The sequence below is a fragment of the Podarcis pityusensis genome (assembly GCF_964106645.2).
Source record: "Podarcis pityusensis genome assembly, chromosome: 12".
NCBI classification, from domain to species: domain Eukaryota; kingdom Metazoa; phylum Chordata; class Lepidosauria; order Squamata; family Lacertidae; genus Podarcis; species Podarcis pityusensis.
The window spans coordinates 42,784,765-42,811,442 of record NC_138037.1 but is presented as its reverse complement, the minus strand read 5'-3'; the positions used below and the strand labels follow the sequence as shown (position 1 = coordinate 42,811,442).

At 47.3% G+C, this 26,678-nt stretch overlaps 1 protein-coding gene across 5 annotated transcripts in view; it reads left to right on the top strand.

The window, feature by feature from the left end:
• The window catches only part of NEK10 (NIMA related kinase 10), a 115,697-nt gene that overhangs the window by 8,476 nt on the left and 80,543 nt on the right, over positions 1-26,678 (top strand). For all 5 annotated transcript variants that reach the window (XR_013978025.1, XM_080974592.1, XM_080974594.1 and 2 more), the window contains exons 6-14: positions 3,359-3,443; positions 4,584-4,625; positions 6,732-6,810; positions 7,190-7,257; positions 7,949-8,028; positions 10,049-10,135; positions 17,142-17,366; positions 23,812-23,951; positions 26,380-26,441. Coding sequence is in view for 4 of the 5 variants with exons in the window: in XM_080974592.1 (XP_080830718.1) it covers positions 3,359-3,443; positions 4,584-4,625; positions 6,732-6,810; positions 7,190-7,257; positions 7,949-8,028; positions 10,049-10,135; positions 17,142-17,366; positions 23,812-23,951; positions 26,380-26,441 (868 nt within the window). In the remaining variant the exon portion in view is untranslated. The remainder of the gene's footprint in view (positions 1-3,358; positions 3,444-4,583; positions 4,626-6,731; positions 6,811-7,189; positions 7,258-7,948; positions 8,029-10,048; positions 10,136-17,141; positions 17,367-23,811; positions 23,952-26,379; positions 26,442-26,678) is intronic.

Below are 26,678 nucleotides of genomic sequence, written 5' to 3'. Positions count from 1 at the left end.
GGCTTAGCTGGATACAACTTTATCTTATACAACGTCCGGAGTCAAATAATCATGAAAGCAGTTCTGTGAACAAAAGTGGCTTTAAGCTTCATTAAATGGCAACTTCTCCCTGTGGGGCCACAAAGCTTATTAAACCTGGATGGTGTTCAGAAACAATCTGTGGTGTGGCATCTTGAGGGAGCGGCAGGAAGGGGGATCAGGCCGAAGGGAAAAGCCCCAGTTCTGCTGTGCTTGCATGAAGTATTTACATGAGTCTCATCAGCTCTTTGAATGCTGCCTGTTGAATTAAAGGATACTTTTTTATGTAAATAAGTAACCCTGGGTGAGGTGTTGTTATGTACTAAGCTTGGATCCTAAAACAACAGGCAGGTAGGATCCTAGAATGCAACAACCTGATTGGCCTGCAGGAGCAGCTCAGTCAGACCCCAGGAGGAAGTTAATCAGCCTATTAGGCTGGTAGGATACTAGGATGCAACAACTGATTGGCGTGCAGCAACAGCCCAATCAGGCCCCAGGAGCGAAACATAATCAACCAATCAGACGGTACTCATTGTGTAAATAATGTATATAAAGCCTGAGGGTGGGGTGGGGAATTCAATCACGGTTCCTATGAGTTGAAATAAAGAGCATGAAATTACTACTCGACTCTGAGTATATTTCAGGCGTGAGGGTTTTTTTTTTTTAAAGGTCTGCCATTACAAACATGACACAGTAGGTTAGGGTTGGGGAGCCTTTTTTAAAGCCAAGGGCCGCATTTATTTTGGAGCCATCTGTTGAGGGTCACATGGCAGTGGTGGTAACACCAGAGGCAAAAGTGGACAGAGCAATTAATGCAAATCTTACCTTTGTCAGTATGCTGGTTTCTTTGTCTTTCTACACACACACACACACACACACACGGAAGCAAGAGGCATTACTGAAGTTCATTCCACACAGTCAAAACACTCAGGTAGTTTTCAAAGCAGGGCCAAGACTGAGTATGGGGAAAGGGCCTGGTGAGATGTCAGAGGGCCTGATAGAGAGTCTTGGAGGGCCACATTTGGCCTTCAGGCCTGAGGTCTCACACTCTTTCTATCAGTGGCGAAACTAGGCTTACTATAACCAGGGCAGAGACCCAGTTTGGCACATGCGCCGTATGTGCATTTGCGTTCAGGCTGGGAGCCTCAATGGCGCCCCTCTGGAGGCTTCACTCGGGGCAGAAAACTTGGCTAGCCACCGCCCCTCCTGTATCTTTGGCACTGCTTCAATAATGTACCATATTTGCTGTTCTGAGTTTGACCCTGAACATCATATCACAGTAAGAGCCCTGCTGGATCAGAAGGTCTGTCTAGTCCAGAATCCTGTCTCCTATAGTGGGAAGTTCAGAAGCATGTTAGGAAAGCAGTAGTTTTGCAGCACTGAAGCCTACAGGCAACTGGCGTTCAGAGGTAAACTGGCCATTTAGCTGTTATGGCTAGTGGCTGCAAACAGACCTGTCCTCCATGTGATCTAATCTGCTTTTCAAGTTATCTAAGTGTGTGTGTTGGGGGGTGGGGGCAGCATAACCCTATCAAGTGACTGCAAATTCCATAAATAATTGTGCAAGTACTCTTTGGTCTGCCCTGAATTTGTTGCCAATCACTTTTGCTGGTGATTTTGAGTTATGTGAGAAAAACACCCTGTTTCCTTCACAGCTTGTATAACTTTATGAGACTCCATCACAGCCTCCCTCCAAAGTTAGCTCCCCAGAACATTTCAACATTTTATCTTAAGGAGGAAGGGTGCCCCAGTTCCTCGATCATTTTTGTTCACCTCTTTCTGGAAGTTTCCCATTTGTACAGTATTCCTTGGAGATGGAGTACAATTTCCTCTGGAGATTCAGTAGCCCAATCTGTACATGGGAGTTGTAGTTCAGCAACCTATCTGTCCAAGCAAGCATGGCCAGTGGCCAGGAATGATGGGCGTTGTGATTCAATAAACACACGAGACATAACCGGCTGTGTTCTTAGATAAATAAGGTATACTATTCATAGTATCAAATTATAAATTTCAACAGAAGTAACTCAAAAAATCCACATGAAAGGTTGTTACAGTTCCACAAAATCCTTACACAGAGTCTAGACAAGGATTTTCGGAATATTGGCCTTGTTTCGCCGTCCTGGCTTCATCAGTACTTAAGGCTCATATGTGATATTTCAGGACAGTGGATCTTATGGCATAATAGCAGCTACTATTAAGGATTTTGTAGAACTGTAACAACCTTTCATGTGGATTTTTTGGACTTTACAAACAGACAGATGGAATAGACACCATTACACGGATGGACCTTATGCATGAACTGACCAAAGAATGATCTGATCCACTTTATGAGTTACTTCCGTTGAAATTTATAATTTGATACTATGAATAGTATACCTTATTTATCTAAGAACACAGCCGGTTATGTCTCGTGTGTTTATTGAATATGCTTTACGTGTCCAAATTTATAATTTGATACTATGAATAGTAGGGATGCTGAACCTCTTACCTTCCACATGCAAAAGAGATGCTCTGACACTGGGCTATGGCTTTTTTTCTGTTTTATCATTAACTGATTTTAAATCAGCACTTTTCTCCAAGTGTCAGAAATCAATCTGGAGCCTCGTTATTGGCCAAGAGGCAACTGATGGGAATGTGGAAAAGATCCGCTGGACATGGTGGTTTTTTTGGTCCGCAGAGATTCCTCTAAATAACCCAGTTCTTGGGAGTCTACGTGCATCCATTGCAGCACAGCCTTTATTTTTATCATATTATTTTTAGCCTTTGGCTTTATTCCCAGCATGGAACGGACCTGCTGTGCTAATCAACCATAACTGTTTCGGCAAGGGGGGGAGGCGGTGAGTGAGAGAGCTGGATATATACACAAATTGTATGTGTTTAGATATGTATCCATTCATCCATATTGATATTCATCTGTAGAAAATGATAAAGTAGTTTATTAGTTCATCTGGTATTACTGGAAAATAATCTGAATTAAAAATATATATACAAATACAAGTGGCAAGTTTGTATACAGTCTGCTTTTACTTTCAGCTTACATTGGCTCGTAATTTCAAAGTGTTGACGTTGAAACTGGGAAGGCACTTAAATACACACCCTCTGTTGAAATTCTTGGAGCTGCACTGTAGTCTAAAGATTAGCATCGGAAACAAATTAGGTGTGCTAGATTCAAACTGAAATAGTTGAGGTTCAGATGACTAATAAAAATAAAATGCAATGTCTTGCTTGCCAGTTGGCTGAATATAGAACCTTCATTTAGATTTTCAATCTTGTGTTTGCTTGCTGACGTAGCTTAATTGGACCAACTTATTAATGTATTCTTTTTGCCTATTTGTTGCAGGGAGTGGGCTAACCGAGCATCATCTATCCACTTTCTGAGAGTTTTAATTTGCATAAGATTATTAATGAGAGACCAGTGCTATCAGGTTAGTTTGCCCATGGTCACCTTCTTGAAACATAAAATAGGAACATGATGCTTAGATATTAGTACAGCATTCATTTAGTAGGCTTGGTCAGCTGATGCTGTACTAGCAACTTTGCAAACAACATTTGCCAAATATAGTTAGCAACTCCCTATCTTAGAGCTCCTCCAGACTGGGTTTTGTGTTTTGTGTGGGTGTATCCTGCAACGTGCAGTTATAGTGCATTAATGATGGATTTGTACTGGACCGCCCACAAATCATCCCACCTTTTTAGCTGTTCTGCGGTGCTCCCCTAGTATTATTGCATTATCGCCATCTGGAGGGGGCACTCTTGCAACAAAAACAGGACAGAAAATAAACCGCAACATTTGTGGCCTAAAATGTTGCAGAATATCAGCAAGAAGTGACAGGACATGCACTGATTGGAGAGGAAGTGGTCTGTCTGCCCCAAAACCTTTTCAGGTGCAAACAGTATTGAAAGTGGAATTCTGTATAACTGTCCCAATACACAGATCACACATCATCAAGAATGAGCAATAAAAAGGGCGTCTGGAGGGGCCCTTTATAAACTTGCATGTCCGGCTTTGAGCTGCTAGTTGGGACGCGGGTGGCGCTGTGGCCTAAACCACTGAGCCGATCAGAAGGTCAGTGGTTTGAATCCCCGCGACAGAGTGAGCTCCCATTGCTCTGTCCCAGTGCCTGCCTACCTAGCAATTCAAAAGCACGGCAGTGCAAGTAGATAAATAGGTACCACTCTGGCAGGAAGGTAAACAGCATTTCCATGCGCTCTAGTTTCTGTCATGGTGTCCTGTTGCGCCAGAAGCAGTTTAGTCCTGCTGGCCACATGACCCAGAAAGCTGTCTGTGGACAAACGCCAGCTCCCTCGGCCTGAAAGCGAGATGAGCGCTGCAACCCCAGAGTCACCTTTGACTGGACTTAACCATCCAGGGGTCCTTTACCTTTACCTTTTTTACCTGCTAGTTGACTTACTGAGACACTGCAATCCTAAGCATACATTCTGCCATGCTGAATCCAGGGGACTTTGAATTTAACATTGGTAGCTGGTTGGGAGGAGGCTGCTAGGAATCTTCTGGAAGTTTGACATACTGTCCTGGCTTTGCTTTTTCCTCCCCTCTTGTATAGGAGGCACTCCACAACCTGGGTGGGATCGACGCTTTAGCACAGGTAACCATCTCTGCCTTTCATGGTGTTTTGTTGCCTGTTTACTTAAGTTTGCCAAAGGTAAGGATAGAAGTTATTGCAAAACGGCTTTCCCTCTTGGAAGGTGAAACTATAAACACTAAACACATGTGATAAACACTAAACACACACATTTCCATTTCCAAGGGACCATAAGGCAATGTTGGTTGCAGCTTGACTGAATTGCAGAAGTGACCGTCCTGTATAATTTGATTAGACTCTGAATTGGCTGGCTTCCGTGAAAAGGGCGTATGCCTCGGTGAGAGATCAGAATTAATCTGCTCAGCGGGGCCATCTGGCTTGTCAAATTGGACTTCTTCTGGCCAGAATGAGAAAGTGCACACAACTAATGAAGTATTTCATTTTGAGTAGGGTCCGGTCAGCACAGTGGTGTTTGTGGGTTTCGCTAAATAAATGCCTTTTAAAAATGGACATCTCTCCCTCTCTCTCTCTTCTCACATTAATAACAGTGCAATGTACATAAGAAACCTCAGGATACTATCTTTACCAGGACCAGTCAGAAATAGTGAGCATGTTTTGAGTGAATGACACCCCTGTGCCCCTTTATTTATGCATCATATCCCACATCCAGCCTGAAGAAGAGTTCTGTTGAATACGAAAGCTTGCTCACTACTTTTGTGATGTTTTGGTTGGTCCCATTGAAAGAAAGCATTGCCTACGATTATTTTTGGACTTCTTTTAATGGAACAATACAGCTACCTGCAGTTCTAATGTACGTAGGCTGAGAGGAAGCTACTGATCATACCAGGAGCGGGATTAACTCCTCAGAATTGGGGCAGTGACTACTGCTGCTACCATGTGCTTATGCCTTGGCAAAGCCACATGAAGTAGCTTCTAGCAGGAGCTTTTTCTTTATGGACCATAATAGGATGTGTAGCTTTGGGGGTGATGCTGGCTGCTGTAGAAGAACTTGGGAGCCATCCCCAGCCTGCATGTTCATGGTGGTTTCCTTATATTGAGTCAGGCTTTTGGCCCATCAGGTTAAATATTGTCCACATCAGCGGCAGGGAACCTGTGGCTCTGCAGGTGTGTTACACACACACACACACACACACACACACACACACACAGAGCGCCTTTCTGTAAATCACCAAGGCAGTTTACCACAGGTCAAAAATTAAAAAAGCATTATTTGATGTGTTAATGCAAATGGAAGTTGTTAAAATTGCAGCTGCAGTATGAGGGTTTGTTGTTCTGAATGGTGTGTAATTGGAATTTATAAGTTTTTGGACTGCAAAGTTAAAGTAAATAAGCAAATCATCATTTCTAGCCCAATAATATAATATAATATAATATAATATAATATAATAATATTTGGCATCTGGACAATTGGCATTGTTAATTGTATTATAATTTGGTATTGTGACAAAGAAGCTTTTATTGGGTTATTGTAATTGAAAACTAATAAAAATTATTACACACACACAAAAAGGAGAAAATAATAAAAGCAACATCTGAAAAACTCCCACAAAGCACTACTTTAAAAAGCAAACAAACAGATAGCAGCTCAGGTTGTTGTTTTTTTTTTTTAATGTGTAGACCAAATTCAAAAGAGGTGTCTTGAAACGTTTTCTATTTTGCAGAGATGTTGCTGGACTGCAAACGACACGCTCCACTGGCCATACTAAATGTGGTTAATGGGAGTAAGAGTCCAGCAGCTTTTTGAGGACTACAGATACCCCACCCGTGGCCTTCACTGAGAGCAGCAACTCTCCAATGCTGCACAGAAGTGTATTTTCGCAGCCATACCTGAGAGCGTCAGGAATGAGACTTAGGATCTTTTCTACGTAGAGTGTGGGCCCAGCCACCAAGCTGCAGCCCTTTCCCAGTTAACAAACATATATCCAAGAAACCATAGCTGGAACCTACAGCTTCTTGCATGAAAAAGCCCTCTTGTAGTAACTTTGTTCTATTTCTAGAATAGTGTGTTTATTTTTTGTGATAACTGCCTGCAGTGAATCGTGGTACAAGTTTGCCATCTGCTGGTCTCATGGATGCACTTTGCTTTTTAATTTAGATCCATGTAACTTTCCACTAACAATTTTACAATGTTTTTACCCCCACCTACAGTATATGGAAACAGTAGCAAATGACTACCTTTGCTATGGAGAAGAGCATCATAATATAGACAAATTGGTCAACATGACATGTAAGTGCTGGTTATATATCGATTATATCTCTCCTGTGGTTATATCTCTTCTCTTCTGATTATATTTCTTCTAGGTTGAAGTGAGGATGTGTATATGAAATAAATGCTTGTCAAAATGTTCTACAAATGTAGTGCTAAGCTGTTGCAGTCAAACAGGAAGTAACAACAAATAAGCAGATCTAAAAACTGGCTCTTATTTTGATACGATTGCAGTTCTTTAATTTCAAGGCATCTCCACTTATTTTGCTGTGTAATTTTTTAATCATGAAGCAGAATCTATTAACTTTTGAAGGAAAGTTGCTTTTTAGAAGCTGTCCTCTTCCACCCCCTCTGCCTCCCCATCCTGTGATAAAACTTTTCTGTTTAATTCTCTTTGCAGATATTTTTCAAAAACTTTCCGCTGATAAAGATCAAAGAGAATGGGTAACAGCCAGTGGAGCACATAAAGTAAGTGGACAATCACTTCTACGTCATCAGGGATTCTAATGGCTGTTTTGTGTCCTTAAAATGGCACAAAATCCCTTCTTATTGTTGCTATGCAATTTTAAATTGTCAACGGTGGCTGGTTGACCAAGAGAGTGCCTTATCAGAATGCAGATTCAAATTGTTGGCTCCTATCCATCCCTTTTCTGACTCTAGACCCTGGCTCCTAAATCACCAGACAACCAACCTTGGCATTTACAAATGTAAACCCAAATCATGTTGACATTTTACTTTTGTTGGCATACTGAGAAGAGATCAGTACTTATTCCTGATAGGCAAAGATAACCAGAAGCGGTTTATTATTTATTTACGTAAAGGATTTTGGCCCTGCTCTTTGGCCAAAAAAGGCTCCCAGAGCCAGTTGCGGAGAGCAGGCGGGGATGGGGCTGGCGCTCCACCCGCAGGGGAGTGGCGCACATCCTGGGGGTGTGGCGCCCAGCGCGGGCAGGGGGAGAAACCGCGATGGCACCCCACCAGGATCGCACCCCTCTTCCTCCGCCAGTGCCCAGAGCAGCTTTCAAATCAAGAGTCCCTCAGGCTTACAATCTAAAAAATGTGATAAGTAAACTGCATCTTTTCCTTGAAGTAGTGTTTGTTATTACAGCTAAACAGGCATTTTGCCTGTCTTATAATTGTCTAACAATTATTTTTGCAGACTCTGATCAACTTACTTGGAGCTAGAGAGAACAACGTCCTGCTAGGTGCATTGCTTGCCCTCACTAGCTTGGCAGAAAGGTAAGCTTCAGTCTAGTGTGCTTGGATTTGTCCCTTGCATTTTACCTCAGCTTTTTTTCTTTTTGGGTGGGGTGGGGGGAATGGATCATTCAAGTTCAACAAGAGCAAAATATTGACAGTCAAGCTTTATTCCCCTTATCTTGCAAACATTAAGTTGTAGGTCAGATGTGGGGGGCTTTCTTTTAAGCCTGAAGACCACATTCTATCATGGACAACTTTCTAGGGACTACGTATCAGTAGTGGGTGTGGGCAAAGTGGGGATGGCCCGGCAACCAGCAGTGAGTATGGCCAGGCACGCGCTACTCATTATCCATGCGAGCAAAAGTGATTTATCACAGTTCAAGGATGTATTCCACTTCGATAAAATTGCTAGCACAGAAGGCAGAGCAAGGCCTGTGAGGGGAATGATCTGGGAGCAGGGCCAGATTTAGGTTTGATGTGGCCCTAAGCTACTGAAGGTAATGGGGCCCTTTATATGTCCAGCTGTCCTTTGTCAACAACAATTTGTCGCTATTTTTGTGTTGAATATATGCTATATGGTAATTTATGGACCTAATAGGTATCTAAAGCCATTTGCACATGTTGCCATGCAACTAGTCCATGGAGAATGTAGGCACCCTGTATATAGAAACAAGAAAACAAGTAATATTTTAGGGAGCAGGCTAGCAGGCGGGGCCCATTCCTTACATCATAGAAGCCTGTACAACACAAAACTCTGTTGCTGTATGTAGGTTTTATTTTATTTGTTTTTTTATCTTATATTTTGGAAATGTACATCCAGTTTTTTCCCCTTTAAGTTTTTTTGGGGCCCTCAAGAGAGTGGGGCCCTCAGCTATAGCTTGTTTAGCTTATACATAAATCTGGCACTGTCTAGGTGTGTGTGCCCTGGGCATTGTCCTGAGGGCTGAACAGAGAGGTCTGGAGCAGGGGTTGGCAACCCAAGGTCCACAGGCCACAAGCAGCCCACGGGGGTCGTTTAATCGGCCCAGGAGCTGCCCCTGAACCGAGCTGCCCACTTGGTGAGTCCCCGCATGCTGCGCTAAACTGGCGTGGCGCGGGGACTCACTTCCGCGGTGCTGGAAATAGTGTCTGTGCACGCGCAGACGACGAAAATCACGTCTGCACAGATGCAGATGCCGGAAATTGTGTCTACGCAGACACTGGAAATTGCGGGTGTGTGCGCAATCCAGCCCACAGAGGGATCTCCACAGGAGTGAACCAGCCCAGGTGAGGTAAACCTTGCTGACCCGTGATCTGGAGGGACTGTATATGGACTCTGGGTCTGAGTTCCCCCTCCTCCTAATATCAGCTGTGTTTACACTTTTGCTTTCCGTTCTGTAAACCATGTATGCTGCTTCAGATCACACATTTGTTATTGTGTGATTTTTGATGTCAGATTTGTAGATCATGGGTGTAAAGGAGAGAATGCAAACCGTCTATAGAAGTTGGTGCTAGATTGCAATGGGATGCAAAATCTTTCCAGCAGCATTAATTGGTTGTTACAGTTACCTGGAATTGGATGCTGATGTAATAAAAGGGGCGCCATTATCTCAATTCTCCGGAATGTGTATTGGATTTCTTTTACCCTTGGAGCACAGTTCATGGTTGGAGGTGTTAACATTTTAAAACCTGAGCCCTAGGAGTGGCTGAGAGCCCACTTTTAACAATACCACCAGATGCACTGGGTTTGAATGGCAGGACCATGACTAGAGTAGCTAGACAAGAATTATATAACATATTTCTTTTCCAAATGCCAACCCTGCCATCTCGGGAAACAGTGTGAGACTTGTTTTCTTTGGGCTAGATTTTGAGGGTTGATTGCATGCAGATTCTTATTCTTATTAGTATTATGTTTTTATGTTTATAACTGAGACTTGCATTCGTTTAAATGATGGCAAGGTTCAAATTCTATACATAGGGTTAATTCTCATACGGCAGGAAATGTCCATTCATAGAAATGAATGATATGCTATCACACTGCAACTGAAAAAAATAACACGTTCCTCATTTTCCATTTTAGTCCCGGATGCCGAGAGAAAATAAGCGAGCTCAATGTTGTGGAGAATTTGCTGGTGATATTGCATGAATATGACTTGCTTTCTAAAAGGTAGGATGCTGAATTAATTTCAGCCCATCTTTTTCTGTACAGGGTTTCCAGTCACTTAGCTCATGCTAACCATTCTGTTTCTCCAACCACATGCTTTTTACTTGTAAAGTAGAAAATATGAGATTTCCAAATATGGCATTTTTTAGGAAGACAGTTTTCTCGGTAGAGAGGGATAGTAATTCTGAAACTGAAGCAATGCAAAGGTTGATTGGAGTGATGCTTCTCCATGCTTAATGATCCCAGGCTTTTGCATTCTTTGGGTGAATTCCCATATCTCGCTCAAGCTCACTTTGGTCGGCTTAGAAAGCTCATTTGTATTACAAATGCCTCCCCCCCCAAGAAAAGAACTGTCAGGGAACTGCCATCGGAAGGAAGGGAAGTGAAAGGGCTCACACAGGTTGGGAGAGACTCAGCAGCTGAAGAGGGAACCAGTAGGGGGAGAGGAGCTGAGCTGAGGGAAAGGGAGCTGGAGGGATGGCTCAGAGACACTTCCAGCGAAAACAGTGGGGAGGTTTCAGGACCTCCTGTAGGGACACCCACTCCTCGCCGGAAACTGTCACGCAGAGAGTCCAGAAGACGTGTTTCCGTTAAGGAGCTTTTATGTTGGAAGCGATTCCGAAAGCAACCACTGTCGGAATCTGCCAGCGACTGACGGAGCCATGTTTAAGGGGCTCCGTTACAGACAGAGGTTTGCAAACTTGACCAAACTCTGAGGGACTAGGATTTTACACACAAGCAGCTCATCGTCCCATCACAGCATTCCGACAGTCTTCGTGAGCAGCTTGTGCAGGAGAAGGCATCATGAGCAACCCAGCCGGAACCGGAGAAGCAGGAGCTGGAGCGGGTCCAAGCCTGGAAGAAAGGTACCGGGTGTTGGAGGTCCAGCTAGCGCTGCAGACGGCGAGGCTTGAGGAGAGGAGGGCTCAGGATGCAGACAAAAAGGGGAAAGACACCCAGCTCGTCAGAAAGGTACCAGGATTGGTGCAGAAGTTTGGGGGGGAGCCCAAAGACTATCATGGCTTTCGGACAGAGATGCAATATGCCCTCAATCTGCAGTTTGATGAATTCCCTGACGAGGAATCACGAGTGGCTTTCGTGATTGGGCATCTTGAAAAGGGGGCGAGAGACTGGGTTAGACCCCTGATGGCAGCGAATAGTGACGTCCTAAAGGACACGATGAAGTTCTTTCGCGCCATGGATCTGATGTTTTCCAGCGATATTGAACAGGGAGTGGTCCGCAGACAGTTAATGGCTTGCAAACAGGGGAGCCGATCTGTCCGTGAGTACTGGACTGAGTTCACCATGTTGATCCATAAATTGGGGTGGGATCTATCGGCGGAACCCATTCAAATGCTCTTTGAAGAAGGGCTTTCTTCGGCTGTGAAAGACGAACTTTCCCGGGCGCCCAGGGCGGAGTCTATGGACCAGCTGACCAAATCAGCGCTGACCATAGGAGCGCGCCAGGAGGCGAGAGCATTGGAGAGGCGGGAAGGGAAGGGGGAACGTTGGAAGGAGTTCCGCATTCCAGACATTCCAGAGCCAACTTTCCCGCCGGCAGAGCCGATGGAAATCGGAACAGCGCGCGCGCGCGCAGTTTCAAAGCCCAGTGAGGGGGGAAAGAAGGAGGGAAAAGGCGCCCGGAAATGCTATCTCTGCCAACAGCCAGGTCACTTTGCCAGAGTCTGCCCCCAGAGGAAGGAATGGCAAGGGATGGTAGGAGCTGTGGAGGGAAGAGAGGAAGAAATACCGAAGCAAGTAAAAGCCAACGCCTGGCTGCCACCGTCGGGGCACAGCAGCCAGGCCAAAGAGCAGTGAAAGTGCCCACGCCAGAACCTCCTAAACCCGCCCTAGTGATAGAAGTGGCGCTAGAGCTGCCAAACGGACACCCTCTAAAGATAAAGGCGCTGTTGGACTCAGGCAGCTCCTGCAATTTCATGAGCAAAGAGTTTGCAGCTGAACACCAGATACAGACGATCCCTTTAAGCAACCCCCTGCAGGTGACCACGATCGATGGCAGGGAGCTGTTGGGAGGAGAAGTCAGCTTGCAGACCGTCCCAATGATAATGAAGGTGGCAAGGCACACCGAACTGATAGCGTTTAATGTGGCCACCTTGGGAGGAGCTCCCATTATATTGGGGATGAGCTGGCTAGCGTTACATGATCCGCTGGTGGGCTGGCATCAGAGAGTGGTTTCTTTTGGTTCAGCACATTGCTTAGAACACTGCAAAGAGGGAAAGGGTTTGGCAGGGGCCCAAGCCACCCTAGCAGGGACTGAAGTAACGGAGAACGTGAAGGTACCACGACAATACGCAGATCTCCGCGACGTCTTCAGCGAAAGGGAAGCTGACCAACTACCCCCGCATAGACCCTTTGACTGTCAAATCAATTTACTCCCTGGGGCACAGCTCCCTGTAGGCAAGCTGTACGCCATGTCAGACAGAGAGATGCAGGAGCTAAGAGAGTTCATTGACAAGAACCTGAAGAGAGGGTTCATCAGAGAGTCCAGGGCGGTGGGGGGCAGCCCAGTGTTTTTTGTGGATAAAAAAAACACGAACAAGCCGAGGCTTGTGTGTGACTTCAGGGCCTTAAATGCAGTGTCAGAACCAGTGGCTTTCCCTATGCCCAGGATTGACGACATTTTGACAAGGGTCAGGAAGGGAAAGATTTTTACTAAACTGGACCTAAGGGGGGCGTACAACCTGATACGAATAAGGAAGGGGGATGAATGGAAAACCACCATGTTCACCCCTTTGGGGGCATTTGAATATTTAGTTATGCCCTTCGGCCTACAAGGAGGCTCCGCGTGCTTTCAATCGTTTATGAACCACGTCCTGGGGCCTTTGCTTTACAAGAATTGTGTGGCCTTCTTAGACGACGTGTTGGTGTATTCTGAGAATGAGGAGCAGCATGTGAGAGACGTCAGAGAAGTGTTGAGCAGGCTGCAAGCCAACCAGCTGTGGGTGAAACTGGAGAAGTGTCAGTTTCATACCAAGGAGGTGGAATTCCTGGGGTATCGCCTGTCAGACAAGGGATTGGCCATGGATCCCGGCAAGGTCCAGGCGGTGCTGGAATGGAAAACACCCAAAACAAGGAAGGATGTGCAGAGGTTCCTAGGATTTGGGAACTTCTATCGTAAGTTCATCCGAAACTTTGCCCACCTGACGGCGCCCATTACGGACTGTCTCAGCAGTAAGAAGAAGTTCGTTTGGACTGAGGAGGCGGAGCGAGCATTTGAGGAACTAAAAAGGGCCTTCGCCTCGGAACAACAACTCCTGCATGTGGATTTACAAAAACCGATGAGAGTGGAAACTGACGCATCAGACAGAGCTATTGGGGCGGTGCTTCTGCAGCCAGGGAAGGAGGAGTCAGAGTGGAGACCGTGTGCCTTTTTTTCGCGAAAGCTGAACAAATCCGAGAGGAACTACACGGTGTATGACCGAGAACTACTAGCCATTCATGAGGCGTTCCGGAGATGGAGGCACCTGCTAATTGGCGCACAACATAAGGTGCAAGTGTGCACTGACCACAAGAACCTAGAGTATTGGAGGACGGCACGAGTGCTCAACCAACGGCAAGTGAGATGGGCCCAGGAGTTCTCCAAATTTAACTTTGAGATTTGTTACGTGCCAGGCCCAGAGAACATTAGGGCGGACGCTCTCTCACGCAAACCTGAATATTTGGAGGGGGAGGGAGCACCCGAAGAGAGACATGTCATTCCAGAGGACCGCTGGGTGTGTGGGGCGGCATTGGTGGGACAAAGAGAACTGGTAGAGGAAACAGAGAATGATGAATACGCCCAGAATAAGCTCAGAGGTCTTAGGGGTGAGGGAGAGGAACCAGGGGGTTTCGAGGAAAGAAATGGAGCTTTGTATTACAAAGGGGCACTGTATATCCCTGAAGGAGACTTAAGGGGGAGGGTACTCAAGCAGTTGCACGACAGCCCCACGGCGGGGCATTTTGGACAACACAAAACCATGTGGTTGGTCACCAGGGAATTTTGGTGGCCTAAGGTGAGGGAAGATGTACGGGAGTATGTAAGAGGGTGTGAGCAATGCCAGCGAGCCAAAGGGGAGAGGCGGGCACCGGCGGGGCTATTAGAACCCTTACCAACCCCAGAACGACCTTGGGAGGCAGTGTCGATAGATTTTATGACTGATCTGCCGAAGTCCAAGGGGAAAACAGCCATCATGGTGGTGGTAGACCTACTAACAAAGATGTGCCACTTTGTAGCCTGCTCGCATGCAGTCACGGCGGAAGAGACAGCGAAGTTATTTGTAGAACACATTTTTAGGTTGCACGGGGTGCCATTGAGGGTGGTCTCAGACCGAGGAAAACAATTTACTTCCAGGTTCTGGAGGAAGCTCATGAGCTTACTGCAGGTGGAGGTCAACTTTTCGACTGCCCGGCACCCTGAAACCAACGGGCAGGCGGAAAGAGCAAACGGGGTCCTCCAGCAATACCTGAGGTGTTATGTCAATGACAGAGAGAATGACTGGGTAGAAAAGTTGGCGCTGGCGGAATTTGCCTACAACAATGCCGAGAATGTGTCCACAGGGATGAGCCCCTTCTTGGCTAATTATGGGTGTCATCCCAGGGCTTTCCCAGGGGGAGAAGGGGAGAGATGGGGTGTCCCGGCAGCCGAGCATTTTGTAGAAGAAATGGAAGCAATCCATCGTCAGCTCCAACTCAACTTAGAAAGGGCGAAGGAAGAATACAAGAGGCAGGCAGACAAGAACCGAAGGGAAGGTGAAACCATAAGGGTGGGAGATAGGGTGTGGCTGTCAACCCAAGGGTTGCCGTTCAAAGGAGGTTGTAAGAAATTAAGACCCAGGAGATTGGGTCCCTTTGAGGTCATTCAACAGGTCAACCCAGTGGCTTTCAGGCTCCGGTTACCCAACCACATGAAACTGCACCCAGTATTTCACAGGTCGTTACTGTCACCGTATGAGGGGGGACGAGAAGGGATGGCCACTCGGGGACCGGTCATAGAAGAAAGGGAATGCAGCAGCCATGTGGCAGAAATCCTCGACGCCAGATGGAAGGGGGATCAGGTGGAGTATTTGGTAGCGTGGGAAGGAGAACCGGAGTCAGAAAACACTTGGGTAATGGCAGAAGATATCAATGACGAGGTATTGATAGAAACGTTCCATCAAAGGTTCCCAAGGAAACCTCAGCCTGTGGAGAGGTTCCGGAGGGAATACTTTGGGACCACCGATGAGGAGGAGGAGTTGGAAGGATTCTCGGAATCGGAAGGGGAAGGGGAGATGGACTCTGAGGAGGAGGAGTACTTCGAGACCAGGAACCGCAACAGGTGGAGAGAAGTGTTCGGGACATCGGAAGATGAAGGAAGTTCATTCCGGGGTTTTGCCTCCTCACCGCCCGTAGAGGAGGGGGCGAGAGGGGATGAAGGGGGCCCTGGAGGGGAGGTGGATGTCAGGGAACTGCCATCGGAAGGAAGGGAAGTGAAAGGGCTCACACAGGTTGGGAGAGACTCAGCAGCTGAAGAGGGAACCAGTAGGGGGAGAGGAGCTGAGCTGAGGGAAAGGGAGCTGGAGGGATGGCTCAGAGACACTTCCAGCGAAAACAGTGGGGAGGTTTCAGGACCTCCTGTAGGGACACCCACTCCTCGCCGGAAACTGTCACGCAGAGAGTCCAGAAGACGTGTTTCCGTTAAGGAGCTTTTATGTTGGAAGCGATTCCGAAAGCAACCACTGTCGGAATCTGCCAGCGACTGACGGAGCCATGTTTAAGGGGCTCCGTTACAGACAGAGGTTTGCAAACTTGACCAAACTCTGAGGGACTAGGATTTTACACACAAGCAGCTCATCGTCCCATCACAAGAACAATTAATAAAGGGTCCCAAAAATAGCATGAGAGAAAGATCAGTTGCACCTTGCATGTAAAAGCACCCTAAGATTTAATACACCATGGCCAGGTATGGCTAACCCTTTTCAGGGGCTGAATTATTTTGGACAAGGTAAATTTGGGCATTGCTAACCCAATCTCCCTGCTCTCACACACTACACATTATTTGTTTGTTTGTTTGATTGATTGAATTTATATACCGCCCTATACCCGGAGGTTTCAGGGCGGTTCACAGAAAAGATCACAATATATAAGATCAAAATAAAAACAATAACCCAGTATCACCCCCCCAAAAAAGAGCTACATTTTAAAAGGGTATAGGATGTCCATCAGGTCATCCAAAGGCCTGGTTAAAAAGGAACATTTTTGCCTGGCGCCTAAAGGTGCAACACCCATATCCTCCAACATTTCTCCAGTGTACTGTAAATAGGGATGTCTCATTTCATCATCATCATCATCAGTAATGGGGATGGGGATGGGGATGATAATGATAATTATACCCCACCCAGCTGACTGGGTTGCCCCAGCCACTCTGGGCAGATTCCAACACATAAAAAACACAAAGCATTAAAAAAACTACCCTATACAGGGTTGCCTTCAGATGTCTTATAAAGGTTGTATAGTTACTTATCTCCTTGGCTCAGGGGTTGCATAACTGTATCCTCCCCAACATTTCACCGATAAAAACAGGGATGTCCTACTCCATAATAATAATTTTATTACTTATACTCTGCTCATCTGACTGGGTTTCTGCAGCCACTCTGGGTGGATTCCAACATATATGAAAACATAATAAAACATTAAACATTTTTTTAAAAAAACCTTCCCTTTACAGTCATACCTCGGGTTGAATATACTTCAGGCTGAGCGTTTTCAGATTACGCTCCACGGTGACCCGGAAGTAATGGAGCGCGTTAATTCCGGGTTTTGCCACTCGCGCATGCGCAGGCGCTCAAAATGACGTCACGTCATCTTAACCCGAGGTACCACTGTATTGTTTCTAGCAACCTAGGGGGCACTTTTTGTAACTTTATTGTGTCACAATGGATAAATGCAGGGCTATTCAATTATCTGGATAATTTAACAGGCAGACTTGAGTTTTACCTGTTTACATGATGATGATTTCTTGGTTTCCTTGCAGGCTGACAGCCGAGTTGCTCCGCCTTCTCTGTGTAGAATCTCACGTCAAAGAGCAAGTTAAGTTGTACGAAGGCGTCCCCATCCTGCTCAGTTTGCTCCACTCAGATCACTTAAAGCTTCTGTGGAGTGTAGTCTGGATTCTAGTCCAGGTTTGCGAAGATCCTGATACCAGTGTGGAAATTCGTATTTGGGGAGGTATCAAGCAACTCCTGCATATTTTACAAGGGTAGGTTTCTGAGGTCATTGGGAATGAGGTTGCCTAAAGGCAATTTCTGAATTTTCAAAAAAAGAAAAAGAAAAAAAAGTGTTTCGTATTTCCACCTCAACTGCAGTTATATTTTTAAACATAACATTTATTACCAGAGCAGGACTGCCTGCTCAAATGTATATGGAAATTGATACCCACCAAGGCAAGGCTTTGATTTCTAGTAATATGGCTCTATTGGAAGATTTCTCTGCGTGCAAAGTCATAAGAATGTGAGATGTGACTTTCAAAATGTGTAGCGGTTACTGGATAAACAATGGATTGGCGGCGGCGGCTTTTTTGAAGCACGGTGCTAAAATCCACTGTGGGTGAACTTCTCACTGCAGAACTTACACAGAAGTAAGCCTGCAACAATTCCCTTCCAATATGTTGAACATGTGAATAGAGATCCTTTAACCTTACTCCTCTAAACACATCTTCCATGTAAATCTGGAGCTTAGCTTTTTGAGAATTGCAAGTTCACATTTTTCTCGTTCTTTTGCTTTAATAATAATAATGAGGAGGAGGAGGAGTGTTATGTACTGAGTTGAATAGGATCCAAACTGTAGCAGTCTGATTGGTCCTAGAACAATAGGATCCAAAAGGCAGCAGTCTGATTGGTCCTAGAACAATAGGATTCAGAATGCAGCAGTCTGATTGGTCCTAGAACAATGCAGCAGTATGATTGGTTGGCAGGAACCACCCAATCCTGCTCCAGATAGAAGTGAATCCACAACCTGATTGGCTTACAGTAGAATTCCAGAATTAGCCAATCATGTGCAGCCCATTGTGTAAATAATGTATATAAAGCAGATACTGTGAGGGGACATTTATTCATTCCTCCTCACCACTATGAGCTGAATAAAGAGCATGAAATCACTTTGCGACTCTGAGTATATTTCACTGGCGACGAGGATGGGATCCCGCTGAGCTGACTGCCACACACAGCACCGCAGCACCGCCAACTGCCGCACCGCTGCCTCGCACCGTGTATCCAGGCTTCAGCTCCGGGGCACAAGGAACTCAGAATGGCAGCCAACAGCAGCTTCTCGCCATTCAACCCAGCATCTGGAGACTGGGAAGCGTACGCCTCCCGTTTCACCTTCCTCCTAGAAGCCAAAGGGGTCACCGACGAAGAAGACGCCAAGAAGAGGGCGATATTCTTCAGCGTCTGCGGAGAGGAGACGTTTGAAATCGCCCGGGCTCTCCTTGCGCCTGAAGACGTCGCTACTGTTCCATACAAAACAATAATGGAACAGCTGAAGGGGCACTTTTCGCCACAGCCCTCAGTGGTGGCTCGTCGAAATGCCTTCTACGCAAAGCGGCAAGCCCCTGGGGAAACCATAACTGGGTTTGTGACCTCTCTCCGCCAAGCCGCCCGGTTCTGCAACTTCTCAGAGCTGGAGAACATGCTTCGTGACCGCCTCGTCGGTGGCCTGAAGGATGAGAAGCTGCAACGACGCCTCTACGCTAAGAAGGACCTAACGTTCCAGGTCGCTCTGGAGGAGGCCCTGGCAACAGAAGCTGCCGAGAGGTCGACCCAAGAGGCACGGCCGAGCCTGCCATCCCAACCGAGGGTCCACCATGAAGACCTCACCGACGACTCAGGATCCGACAGGGAGGAGGTGCACCGAGTACAGCAGCGCACTCAAGCAGCGCACAGACCACAGCTGCCTCGACGAGAAGGAGGGAACTGCGCAAGCTGCGGGGAGAGTCACGAGAGGAGGACCTGCCGTTTCCGCAACGCAGAGTGCAGGCAGTGCAGAAAATCGGGACACATCGCCCGGGTGTGTCGGGCTCGGCCCACCCGACACCAGGCATCAGATGACCAATCCAAGAGCCCCAGGTCCCGGGGCCCAACGCACCAAGGCAACTCGACGGAGCTCACGGACTTCCAGGTATACCAGTTGCCCCACCCCAACGTAGAGAAAATTTATGTAGAGGTACAGATAGAGGGGGCCCCATGCCGCATGGAGCTTGACACGGGTTCAACTCTATCCATAATCTCGGCAAGGACCTTAAGGAAACTGTGTCCCACTGGGGGTCCCAAACTCAGGCCGGCCCCATTCACCCTCCGGGACTTCCAGAAACGTAAGGTCCCCACAATGGGGGTGGGGACCTTCAGGGTGCAATACCGAGGGCGGACGCGGCAACTGGACTTGCTTGTGGTCAAGGGCCCCTACATTAGCTTACTGGGATTGGCATGGTTTGGACCACTGGGACTAGCTGTCACCGGGGTGAACCACACTAGCTTACAAGTGGACGTGGACGCCATATGCAAGGAATTTCCAGGGGTTTTCGATGGGAAATTGGGACAGTATACGGGCCCCCCCATTGCGCTACAGCTTGACCCCGCAGTACGACCGGTCAGGCTCAAGGCCCGCCGGGTCCCGTTCGCCTTGAAACCCCGTATAGACGAGGAATTGGACCGACTCGTAGAGCAAGGAGTGCTGGAGCCGGTGCCTAATGCTCCCTGGGAAACCCCAATCGTCACACCCGTCAAGCCTAATGGTTCGGTCCGCATCTGCGCAGACTACAAATGTACCATAAACAAGGCCCTCACGGCCCACGCATACCCAGTGCCAGTGGTCAGCCATGTCCTTGCCACCCTGGCTGGGTCGAAAATTTTTGGCAAGCTGGACTTGGCCCAAGCATATCAACAGCTGCCAGTAGATGAGGCCACAGCAGAGGCACAGACGATTGTGACGCACAGAGGAGCGTTCAGGGTAAAGCGGCTGCAATTCGGTGTCAGCGTGGCACCAGGCATATTCCAGAATATAATGGACTCTCTCCTTAAAGGGATTCCTGGCGTCACCCCCTTCTTCGATGATGTGTTGATTGCCGGCCCCACACCAGAGGAGTTTGAGGACCGCCTCCGCACCGTTCTGCACCGTTTCCAGACGGCGGGTCTCAAGGTGAAGCGGGAAAAATGTCTACTAGGAGTGCCTCAGGTGGACTTTCTGGGATTTATGGTGGACGCAGAAGGGGTCCACCCGACTGGGGACAAGGTACGGGCCATTTGTGATGCCCCAGCGCCCAAGAGCAAGACTGAACTTCAGGCCTTCTTGGGACTATTGAACTTTTACCATTCCTTCCTTCCCCACAAGGCGGCGGTAGCGGAGCCCCTACACAGACTCCTGGACAAGCGGGCCCCTTGGGTGTGGGGCCAGCGCCAGGAGGCCGCATTCCAGGCAGTCAAGGACTTGCTTGTCTCAAACTCGGTCTTGGCACACTTCGACGAGAGGCTGCCGGTGGTGCTAGCATGCGACGCCTCACCCTATGGCATTGGAGCTGTCCTGGGGCACCAACTCCCGGATGGAAGAGAGGTACCGGTGGCGTACTTTTCCCAGACACTCAACACAACCGAGCGGAACTACTCGCAAATCGACAAGGAGGGTCTGGCAATCGTAAAGGGAGTAAAAAAATTCCATGATTTCTTGTACGGGCGGCCCTTCACCGTGGTGACTGACCACAAGCCGTTGCTTGGCTTGTTTGCCCCCGAAAAGCAGACCCCCCAAGTGCTGTCTCCTCGCGTCCTCAGGTGGTCAATTTTCCTTGCCAGCTACCAGTATGCACTGATTCACCGACCTGGGAAGGCGATGGGCCATGCGGACGCCCTCAGCAGGCTACCACTACCGGAAACAGGCCCTGACCCAGCACCTGCACAAGAGGTTATGAGCCTGGAGCTGCTTCCCGACCGCCCCATTCAGGCACAAGAAGTTGCACACCATTCCAAGAAAGATAGGGTCATCTCCCGGGTCCTGGACTGGGTGTGGAGGGGATGGCCCAGCAGCAGCCCCGGGCCAGAATTTGCCGGCTACACAACCCGCAAACATGAACTGTCGGCCCACAAGGGGTGCCTGTTATGGGGAAGCAGAGTCGTTGTTCCCCAGCCCCTCTGCAAAAGGGTCCTCACAGCCCTACACGAGACACATCCAGGGGTAGTAAGAATGAAGGCCCTTGCCAGGAGTTATGTGTGGTGGCCGGGGATCGATGGAGAGATAGAGGCCTGGGTCAAACACTGCCAGGCCTGCCAAGAATCCCGCCCAGATCCCCCAAGGGCCCCAGTCCAGTCCTGGGAGTCCGCCCGAGCACCATGGTCACGCCTGCATGTGGATTTCGCTGGCCCCTTTCAGGGGAAAACATTCTTCATAGTGGTGGACTCCTACACCAAATGGCTGGAAGTCGCACTGGTACCGTCCACTTCCACGTCCGCAGCCATCCGGGTACTACGCAGGCTGTTTGCAACCCACGGGCTCCCTGACACTCTCGTCTCAGACAACGGGACTGCATTTACGTCAGGAGAATTCCAAACCTTCACAGCGCAGAACGCCATCCGCCACATCCGTTCGGCGCCGTTCCACCCTGCCACCAATGGCCAAGCAGAACGCATGGTGCGGACCACCAAGGACACCCTTCGCCGCATGACGCAAGGGGACTGGGAGTACCGCCTTGCCACATTCCTTCTAGCACAGCACAGCACCCCCAGCTCAACGACTGGCCGGAGCCCCGCTGAACTACTAATGGGTCGGCGCCTTGCAATCAGATTGGACCGCCTTCACCCCGATAGAGCTCAGGATGAGGTAGTGGTGGGGGAAGGCAGGAACCCCCGGACCTTCGAGGCCCAGGACCCAGTGTACGCAAAGAATTTTGGGGCAGGCCCAGCATGGGTACCCGCCACAATCACCAGGGTCACTGGCCCCGTGTCGTACGAGGTGCTAACGGATGGGGGGCAATGCTGGCGCCGCCACTGCGACCAGATACGGCGACGATTCCCGGGAGAAAACCAGGAGGAGGACAGGTCAGAGGAGTCCCAAGGGAACAGCGGGGCAGTGAGGCCCATAGAGCAGGAGGGGCCAGCAGGAGAGGCAGAATCAGTAAATACAGAGAGGACCCGTGAGGCCGAAAGGACACCGGAACCAGAACCACGACTGAGCGAGCCGGTTGCACCAGACCAAACAGCCGCATCACAGCCAGCATCCTTGGAACACGAGCCAGAACCCGGAGCCCGGACCAGGGAACACCCCAGGCCACAACGCACACGTAGGCCGCCGGCATACCTTGAGGACTATGAATGCGACCTCCCGGGCAGGACTGGAACTTAGAGGGGAGGGGTGTTATGTACTGAGTTGAATAGGATCCAAACTGTAGCAGTCTGATTGGTCCTAGAACAATAGGATCCAAAAGGCAGCAGTCTGATTGGTCCTAGAACAATAGGATTCAGAATGCAGCAGTCTGATTGGTCCTAGAACAATGCAGCAGTATGATTGGTTGGCAGGAACCACCCAATCCTGCTCCAGATAGAAGTGAATCCACAACCTGATTGGCTTACAGTAGAATTCCAGAATTAGCCAATCATGTGCAGCCCATTGTGTAAATAATGTATATAAAGCAGATACTGTGAGGGGACATTTATTCATTCCTCCTCACCACTATGAGCTGAATAAAGAGCATGAAATCACTTTGCGACTCTGAGTATATTTCAAGGAGGAAATATTTGAAAAGCATTTAGGTCCTGCTTGCAGATGACAGGATGCTGAACCTCAGTCCAGGATACCTGAAGGAGCGTCTCCACCCCCATCATTCTGCCCGGACACTGAGGTCCAGTGCCGAGGGCCTTCTCGCGAGAAGCCAAGTTACAGGGAACCAGGCAGAGGGCCTTCTTGGTAGTGGCGCCTGCCCTGTGGAACACCCTCCCACCAGATGTCAAAGAGAAAAACAACTACCAGACTTTTAGAAGACATCTGAAGGCAGCCCTGTTTAGGGAAGCTTTTAGTGTTTAATAGACTATTGTATTTTAATATTCTGCAGCTGGGGAAACACAGCCAGATGGGTGGGGTATAAATAAATTATTATTATTATTATTATTATTATTATTATTATTATTACTACTACTACTACTACTACTAATGTGTGGGTTTTTGGCCTAATCCAACAGGACTCTTCTTATGTTCTTGAAGGTTCTTTTTTATTTTAAAAAACTCTATAATATAGAAACCTTAGGAGCCAACTCCTAGGGGCTGAGGTCCCGTCGCTCCCCCCAATAAAATATTTGAGCCCCGCCCCCGCAGTTGATGGGCATTGCCACTCAAATGGTATGTGTGCACTGTGTCATGTGATCAATTAGGCAGGGGACCTGCCCCCCCAATAGTTTATTCAAGTTGGCACCTCTGTTAACTACCAATAATTATTCACATATAGCTTCCAGTGCTATCTAATGGCCTAAAAATACCTGGCCAAAAGTTTTATTTATCCCATTTCTATAACACACTTGAGCTGTTATTCCTAGCTTATGAGTTTCAGCATGCTGCTCAAGGATATATAGAACATTGATGTTCTTAATTCAAAAGTAAATAAATTCTTATTATCAACTGGTTGATAGATGTAGCCAAAGGCTTCACTGCATTGTGTTTTTTTGCTTTCCCAGGGAGCGAAATCTATTTTCAGATCGTTCTTCCATCGGCAGTTTATCCAGTGCGAACGCAGCAGGGAGAATCCAGCAGCTTCGCTTCTCGGAAGATTTAAGCCCTCATGAGATACAAGAAAATACATTTTCCCTTCAAGCAGGTGCATACATTATGAATTGCCCTGAGATGATTTGCACTCAATGCAATAACCGATGCCTGAGCAAAGAGCTTTGCAGAGATCGAACTATTAGCCCACAGTAGATTTTCTGTTGAGGGCTCTTTGCCCTTGCCATTTGAGGTTTGTGGCAGGAGGGAGATTTTAGGAGGAAAAAGAATATTAAAGGGCTCAGATCTTGTTGCCCTCTATAGCACAGTGGGGCAAGATTTCAGGAAGGTGGGGGGGGGGGAGAAAAACCCCATAGAGTATGACAGGAAGTTTTAAAATTGTCTCCCCAGGATTCCATAACTGGTTAGGGCAGGCATAGGCAAACTCCGAGCCTCCAGATATTTGGGACAACAATTCCCATCATCCCTGACCACTGGCCCTGTTAGCTAGGGATGATGGGAATTGTAGTCCTAAACATCTGGAGGGCCGGAGTTTGCCTATGCCTGGGTTAGGGGCTCATTGCAGGTGGATTTTACCTACCCCACAGCTTCCCCCCACTTTCAACAGACTTTTGACTACCCTCAACCTACAATGGCTCCTGGAGACTGCTAGCCTGCTCAGTTTTGCTCAGGACATTTTGGCTCAGCACCCCACCCAAGCGTTTTATTTCACAAACTAATATTTTCTGCATCCCTGTGCAGCCACTGAAGTTTGCAGAAGCCACTGCTTCATCTTCGGACAGTCCTGTTTCACTGCCCATCTGATACACATGCTGCTGTTAGGTTTGGTGCTTGAAGGAACAATAATACTTAAAGTTAAGGAAAGAACACGTTGAAGAACAATACCATCAGGTTGGGAGCTGGTTTCGGTGATCGTAGCATGGACTCCCAGGGGCACTGTGAGCTCAGTTCTGTTACTCATGATGAGCTAAACACCTTAAACTGAGTTCAAAAGTACACATTTTTACAGTTTCTTCATCTGTAATAGGTGAAGGGGGAAATTCCCACACTTCTGATTGATTTTCAAGTTCCCTTAGTACTCAGTATGTTTATTGAGAGTAAACTATAATTTGTCCCCTTTTTGTAGGTTTTTATTTTATTTCTTTTTTCTTTTGGCAAAGTAATAATCATAAATAAATAAGAATAAAAATATGCACCCCACCACCGAGACCATTCTATTGTAACTATCCAACCTCCCAAAATTTCAACACCTCTTGCGATGGTTTTGACCTCTTTCCATTATAACAGTACAGATTCTACAAACACCCTCCATATCTCCTCAAAATCATTTATCCTGTGCATTCCCTGTCTTACCTTAATGGCCCATGTTAATTTATCATTAAAAGCTGTATCCCACACCTCTTTAAACCATTATTCCTTTTTATATTCCGCTTGCCCCTTCCACTTCCTAGCTATCATAATTTGTGCAGCTGTCAATAAATTTGTGAAATTTGTTCTCTCATGGGATCCATTTCAGACATCGCACAGAGGTAAATCTGGGATTGTAACTAAATGTGCCCTCAGTGGGGAGCTGCTCTCCAGTCATACCCCATAATAAGCATGTTTGTGCAAAGTGGAAGTTTGCAACCTTGCATTTGTTGCCTGCAAGCCTTTTCTTTTAAAAAAACCTTAGTCCTGAATGTAAGGTGCAATGGTTCCTATGCTGTGATTTACGTTTCCACTTAAAAGCTGAAAAAGCAAACTTGCTTCTTTCTGCGAACAGTGGGTTGCATTCCATGTAGCACAAATGAGATTGTTCTTGGGAAAAGGAGAATTGTATTGTGCCGACAGAATGGCCTCTCCTCCTGCTCCCTCTGCAAACTGTTCTGGGGATTCTCTCAACCCTTTGGAGCTGATCTGGAGATGGTGCAGTGGGGGGGAAGCTGCATTGTACTAGTAGGAATTGTTACCTGGCTTCTACTGGCATGAATTCGTTGAATACAGCCTAATGGATATACCGTACTTTTCTGTGTATAAGATGCCCCCATGTATAAGACTCCAAATAGAGAAAATGGGGGGAGATGGCCCAGAGTTGTTGAGTTTTTTCCCCAGGGGCAGGGGGATTGCCCAGACGTGTTGAGCTTTTATTGGGGAGGGGGGGTCGATGAAAATCGCTCACCCTCAGGAACACAACAGCCAATCGCACGCACATTGGCGAAGACACCAATCGTCTGCACGCTCGCCGAAAGCAAGCGCCAATCGCCTGTCCTATTGCCGCAGCAGCCAATAGCCAGCAGACCTTGCAGCACCCACCAATCACCCGCAAAAACACCACGGACAATATCCTGCTCGCGGCAGCCACCAATCACCCTTCTCACCTCTCCACTACCCGTGTGTAAGACGAGCCCAAGTTTTTAGCACAATATTTTAAGAAAATAACCTAGTCTTATACATGGGAAAATACGGTATGTAGTAGAAGCCTCATTATAGATCATACTTCACAAGAACCATATAAGATAAACAACTGTGGCGATTTATTTTAGCTTGCTGTGCTGCAATTACCGAATTGGTCCTGAACGATACCAACGCTCACCAAGTCGTTCAAGTAAGAGGTTTTGGATTGCCTAACATACTTATTAATCTCTACTTACTATTTTTTATTGTGTTCTAATTTGGTTGTGGATGCAAAATATTCGTTTGCAGATGTCTTGGTTGATACTGGTTCTTAGATACTGTGTGCGTCTCATGCACAGATGAGAAATGTTTGGAATTTGAAAAAAAAAAATAAGGAAAAAGCTTTTGATTTAATTTTCAAAGAAGGGATGCCACCATGCTTTGTAGG